This window comes from Theobroma umbraticum, unplaced genomic scaffold (genome assembly GCF_002168275.2).
Source record: "Theobroma umbraticum cultivar Fairchild unplaced genomic scaffold, ASM216827v3 scaffold_55.0, whole genome shotgun sequence".
Classification (NCBI taxonomy): Eukaryota; Viridiplantae; Streptophyta; class Magnoliopsida; order Malvales; family Malvaceae; genus Theobroma; species Theobroma umbraticum.
Window position 1 is genome coordinate 424,322 of NW_018397270.1, and position 6,595 is coordinate 430,916.

Below are 6,595 nucleotides of genomic sequence, written 5' to 3' on the forward strand. Positions count from 1 at the left end.
GCCAAAAAAATCTCATTAAGTGAAGGCACATAGCAGAAGTAGAAATAAAGGATAACACCTTGACATTTTCCATGCTCTTGGAAAAACTGTATCTAACTTCCAAAGGAAATTTAAAGGAAAAAAGAAAAACAGAATCCTTACAATAAACAAATAACAGGCATCTTTCTAGTTCATTCTCCTAATAAGCTCGTTGATGTAATTCTCACGGTTTCCAGCATCTCCCCCTTCAACATAGTGGTTCCTCTTCTTTTTCAGACCACCCAATGGGGCCTTGAGCTTAAATGGCCACAAGAAGTTATTTGCCTCCTTAAAATGGGGCCCCACTGTCATAATCTCGTGGATAAGATCTTCCACGCAGATAATTCCATACTGGCCCAAGGCCTGTCATCATGGGAAAATCATTAGCAAGAACATATAATACCATCTCTTAAGCACCAATAACATAAGCAATTCTACAGACCTGCTCAACAACTGAGTTGTCAGTCAAAGCAGTTCTCTGCTTGTTTAACTTCCCATAACCTCTTTTGTAAATCAGCTCTCTCACACTCTTATGATTGGGATATCTAAAAACATGCACCGCTAACAAATAAGAAATGGCACATAAATAATATCAACACATGAAGAGGCCCTTTGGAAGGGAGGAGGAAGCAAGAGAGAGCGAAAGATACCCATAAGTAACATATGGCTCAACCAGATGAAGCATGTTCATTGTTGCCTTGTTCACTTTGAGAAAAACTCCATTGAAAATCTGCATCAAAATGTGAAGCTCACGGCTAATTTAGATTTTCCCAAGCAGGTGAATAGTTTCCATCATAAATACTACAAGTCTCTTGAGGTGCTTTAGACATTATATGGATATAGCATCAAAGCTAACATACTAAAGATTTGATATCAGAATGCTGAAATAACAGGAACTGCTCAGCAATGCCACGGCATCAAATTATACACAGTTTAGGGTACATATAAAACTGATCTAATGCTCAAAAGACAAAGTAAAAGACTACACATTGAAATTTGACTGGAAAATCTCTTAGCATCACAAAATGAAAATGCCAAAATTAATATATTTATATCGCGCATTTCCTGAAAATATCTTAGAACACCTCAGCCTTTAAACAGAAACACTTTGACACAAAAAAAAAATAGAAAAAACTATCTCGGCCATTTTTCTCGTTAAAAAGATTTGATAAGCTACCTGTCTCAGACGCAAAAGCTGCAAGATTTTCCTTGTCCTAGGATGCATGGCATTGATACTGTAAACAGCAAAGTTGACGACATAAGAACCAGCTTATTAGCACTTGTGTATACTGACATAATGTCATAGATGTCACATACCCACGAATGCGAATGATAAACAGAAGCTTAGCCTCAGGGTCAACATAAAATCCTCCTTTCAACTTTGCCTCACGCTTCAATTGGATGAGCTCCTTCTCCTGAAGAAAGGCCAGCAGTCACTAATTCAGAAGCTGCAATGTTGGAAGTAAATGAAAATGTAGCAGAACATAGAAACAATATATTTATACCTGAGTCTCATACTCCTTTGCGTATTGCTTAGCTCTATTGTAAATCACCTTACGATCCTCAGCTTTCTTCTTCTTTGCAGCTTCAAGCTCCTGCTTTTTGGCAAGCTCCCATTCTTCATTCCTCTTCTGCTTCTTCAAGAGTGACTCAGGAATCACAGCCTTAACTTCCCCACCCATGTCTAAGCAAATTACCAAACCAAAGTAGAAATCAGAAAACAAGTCCTGCATTTATATAGACATTCTTTAACCCAAACAAACATACTAGTTAAAACCAGATACACAAATCATAAACACAACTGCACATTATAAAATGAATGATTCATCTCTTTTCAGTGTGATCAAAAACAAATCAATAGTACCAATTGAAAAGAAAAGAGACCCTTAGTTCTACCAAGCATCCAACATCATTTTCTTTGATTTGAAGGGAGATTCAAACCCAGCTCTTTGAGCAGGGATACTTGCAACATCCATCGTTTCAAGAACACAACAAACAGTAAATAAATACAGAAAAGGGGACTTGAAAACAGTTTGACCCAAAAGATTAGTTTCAAAAAATGGGTAACGATGGGATCAAGAGTACACAGCCAGGAGTGAAAGATTTCTCAAATTATTGCAAGCGAAGATCACTAATCAAACAGAGTCTGCAAATTCGAAGAAAAGTATCGTTTAAAAGGTTAAATCGATTCATTTTCTTAGCGAATAATAGAGTTTAGAGAAAGAGAGTAACCTCGAAAGTTTTTGGTCGGTCGAAGGTCGGATGCGGCGGCCAACAAGGATTAGGGTTTCTTCGAAGTTAAAGCTTTAGAAGAGGAGGCCCAAGCTGACTGAAAACAGGGTTTTGTAGGGTTTGTGTTTCCTGTTGCTTCATTCGACGGCTGTGATTACTTCTGGCACTAAACGATCATCACCATCGTTGATGTTCTATTTAGGACATAATTTAAAAAATAATTAACTATTACTTCACAAATTTTTTTGTTTTACTTTCATTTATATTAAATTAAATATAAAAATATATATAAATGATTTTTTATGGTTTTTATATTAAAAAGTAAAAAGGAAATTATAAAAAATAGCTTTGAATTCTAAAAAGTAAAAATATTTAAACAAAGAAAAGATGGAACAATTTTAAGATATCTAAAAATATATAAAGATGGAATTTGTTAGCTTTATTAGCTTTAAAATTATTATAGCTTTGATATGACAAAAGTGATCTAAATTGCTTCAATAATCTTTGAATTTGTTTGAGTGATCCTTTTACTTATTTGAATGATTTTTTAAATTGTTTGAATATGTTTTTGAGCTTAATTTATTAATGTTAACAACTTTCAAACAAATGCCCATGAAGTGCATAAGTGTTTCCATGTGAAAAATAATTAAAAGTACATTAATGATCTTTGAACTTATTTAAATGATTTTTGAAGTTATTTGAATGAGTTTTTGAACTTGTTTAAATAGTTTTTAAACTTATTTAATTAAATTTTGAAGATCTTAAGTGTTTCGATATGGAGAGGTTTAAAATTGCTTGAATGAGTTTTAGAATTGCTTGAATGATTTTTAAACTTGTTTAAATTATCTTTAAACCTCCCTTGCATTTGATTTTAAAATGTCTAAGTATTTGGCATCAAATTGGGTTCAAAAAAATGAATTTTTTATGTTTTAAACTATAAGTATCGATACTTTGATCAAAAATATCAATACATTTTAAATAGAATGGTTCTACCCAAAATGTATGGATACATTTCCAAAATGTATCAATGCATTTTAAAATGTATAGATGCATTTTAAAATGTATAGATACATTTGGTCCAGAACTAACCATTACACACAAAAATCAAGAGAAAAACGGTTATTTTCTTCACCAAACCTTCTCTAATAGCTTTAAAACTTCTTTAACTATAAAAAAGAATTCTCCAACACATTTACAAGGCAAAAGTAGTGGAGAAAAACATCTTTTGATCAAGAATTAAATCATATGAAGAAAAAGAAGAAAAAAAAAGAAACCGAGATAAAAGAAATAATTCACGTTCTTCCACCAAGCTTTTAAGCTTTCTTGTGCTATAATTTCTTTGTGACTTCATTCCCATCTTCTGTAATAATCCTTATCAATATCATACTCTTTCAACTTTGTACTTACTTAGCAAAACCTACCTTCTAGAGGTACCCTTGCTACTCAAAATTGTATTAAGAGGTTGTACTTGATCCTTGAAAGGCATTGCAAAGGTTTTGGTAGAGCCTTAAAAAGTATTTTTTATAGTGGATTTGAAATTCCTTAATGAGCTAAAGGAAAGAATGTAGGCAAAAATGCCGAACTTCTACAAAAATATTATGTCTTCTCTCTTTATTTTTCACTCTTTGAATTTACATATTTACATTAAAGAATTTAGTAAATTTGTTCTTAACTTGTCTATTCTTTAATTTACTCTTCCAATTGTTATTGATACACTTTGATAGAAAAACAAATTTATGAAAATTATTCTTAGCTTAACTTGATTGGAAGCTTGTGAAAATTTTACACTAATGCGTTTTGCCTTAAAGAGTTTGAAAATTTATTTTTAACTTGTTTGGTCATTACTTTACTTAAATTACTTTTGGCATGCTTTAAAGTGAAAACAAATTTGAGAAACTTGTCTTTAAACTTACCTTCATAAAAAGTTTAAATTTGTTGAAAACAATTTTCAAAATCCAACCCAACCCTCTTTAGGATATTTTTCTCATTATTATAGAGCTAACACTGTTAACAATTAGTGTCAAAGCTTGGACTCAATTTTGTAAGTTTAATAGCCTTTGAGTGATCCTTGTTAGCTCCAAGACATGGTCGTGAACTCGATTGCAACAATTATTGGTGAAGGGCAATCAATTGTATTCCCTTCTCTATTTAGTGGTGAGAACTACACCTATTGGAAGATTAGAATGAAGTTCTTTGTTCCAGCCAACGATTATGATGTTTGGAGTACAATTGTTGGTGGTCCATACAAGCCAACCAAGGAAAGAAAAAGAGTGGGATACAAATGGCATAAACATGGTACAACTGAATGCTAAAGCCATGCATATTCTCCTTTGTGCATTTGGGGATACAAAGTACAATAGAGTTTCCAAGTGTGAAAGTGTCAAAGAGACTTGGGAGAAATTAAAAGAGTTGTATGCGAAAGCAAAGAAGGACTAGGAATTGGATGAAAAACCTTATGAAGGTCAATGCTCAACATGTGGCAAGGTAATTAAAGATCAGGAATTAAGTGAATTTCAATCTTCAGTCCACTTCGAATCATGCCTCATGGCTCTTAAAGAGCTTAAGGTAAACTCATCACTTTATGAACCCTTTTTGTATTCTTTTGGTGAATTGCAAAATGCCTTTGAAGAATTAGCTTGTAAATTTCATAAAATGAATTTGAAACACAAGAAAATAATTTCAAAACTTAGTGTTGAAAATAAATTTTTACTGAAAGCAAAAGATAATTTGGAAAAAGGAAGTGAAAAATTGAGAATTAATTTTGAAGCTTGCCAAAAAAATTTGACACTTTAGAAAAAGAGAATTTAGATGCAAAAATGAGGCTTGATGGATTAACAAATGAAAAGAAAATAATTTTCACAAATTCCACATTTTTAAATATGACCAAATGCAATTATTGTAAATTTTATGGTCATTATTCATGCACTTGTCCAATTAGAAAATGATTTTATAGGATTAGACAAGTGAGGATTCCAAAAGGATCTATATGCAATAAGACTAACTTTCAAGGATCCAAAAAAATTTCAATACCAAAAATCAAATGAGAATATTTCTTGTAAGTGTGCTTGAGCAAAGAGGAACAAACTTTTGAAGATTGAAAGCTCTAGAAACATACAAAGAAAAATGAGTGGTTTCTTTACCAAAAGTCCTTTTTTTGTCAAATGTTGAACTTAGATTGTTTTCTCTTATCTATTTTGATTGAATTAATTTAACTTGATTTCTTAAGTTGTTTACCCATTTTTTTATTGAGAATTTTGGTTGCCTATGTTGACTCCATGAGTTTTTAATGATAACAAAACATTCCCATTTATTAATGTCTAACTATATTACTTAGGTGTATAAGATAAAAATGTATGTCACTTAGTTGAATAATTACTTAGAAACAAACATCAAAACTCATCAGAAGAAGAGGTCACAAAAATGAGTTACAGACAAAAGCCTTTTAGCCAGATAACCAAGGAAATAAATCAGCTAAAATCCAAAAGTGAAGTTAGTTGTTCCAAAGACAGTAAGCTCTTAATCGATTAAAGTCTTACTTAACCGATTAACAAAGTAAAACAGGCTGTAAGACAGAAAAGACTTAATCAACAAAGAAGTATGGTTAGCCAGCCAAAAGCTTACTATCAGAAAATTTGAATTTGAATGTCTATAGACAAACTAACGACTAGAAAGGATTTTAAACTGTTTCCAATAGTCTGAAGTTGTCAACATCCATCCGAGTTGATTTTTCAAGTATAAAAGAGATTTCCAACAGCTAAAAAGATTAAAAGACATTTTCAACGGTTAAAAGATCATGAGATACTTCCAAGAACAAAAAGAGCCCAAAAATAGCAAAATCCTCTCAATTCTTCGTGTGTTTCACTCTAATCTTTGTAATAGATTTTAGCACCTCATTTTGTACCATTTAGATCAACTTAGTGATCATAGGTACACCTTCAAATCTATATTCCTTGATTACTGAAAGTGGACGAGGCATTCTAAGGGAATTATTCAAGTTTAAGTTAGCTTGGTTGTTGTTAGGTTCTAACTCAACCTTAGAAAAGTTAGATTTTAGGTTTTGGTTAATCTAGTGAAAAACCATTGTTGAAAGGTTGTGGCTATTAGATTTTAAGTTTTGGTTAATCTCGTGAAAAACCATTGTTGAAAGGTTGTGGCTAAGCCTATGAAAAATGTTTGTAAAAGCTTGGTGGATGCTTGGTAAATCCACTAATTGTAGTGAATTGATTTGAAAATCCTTAATTGAAAAATCAAAGTAGTGAATGTAGGTCAAAAAGACCAAACCACTATAAATCTTTGTGCATTATCTACCCTCTTTTATTTCTTCATTTCATTCTCCTTTAAATCA

At 31.9% G+C, this 6,595-nt stretch overlaps 1 protein-coding gene across 1 annotated transcript; it reads right to left on the reverse strand.

The window, feature by feature from the left end:
- Positions 1-39: 39 nt before the first annotated feature.
- Positions 40-2,382, reverse strand: LOC110426210 (large ribosomal subunit protein uL30w-like). Its single transcript, XM_021441384.2, has 7 exons — positions 2,251-2,382; positions 1,524-1,702; positions 1,336-1,433; positions 1,196-1,253; positions 669-748; positions 461-563; positions 40-381 (listed from the first exon to the last, which is right to left on the reverse strand). Exons 2-7 carry the CDS (start codon positions 1,698-1,700, stop codon positions 166-168), a joined length of 732 nt encoding a protein of 243 aa, XP_021297059.1. The 5' UTR covers positions 1,701-1,702; positions 2,251-2,382; the 3' UTR covers positions 40-165.
- Between the last annotated feature and the right edge of the window lie 4,213 nt (positions 2,383-6,595).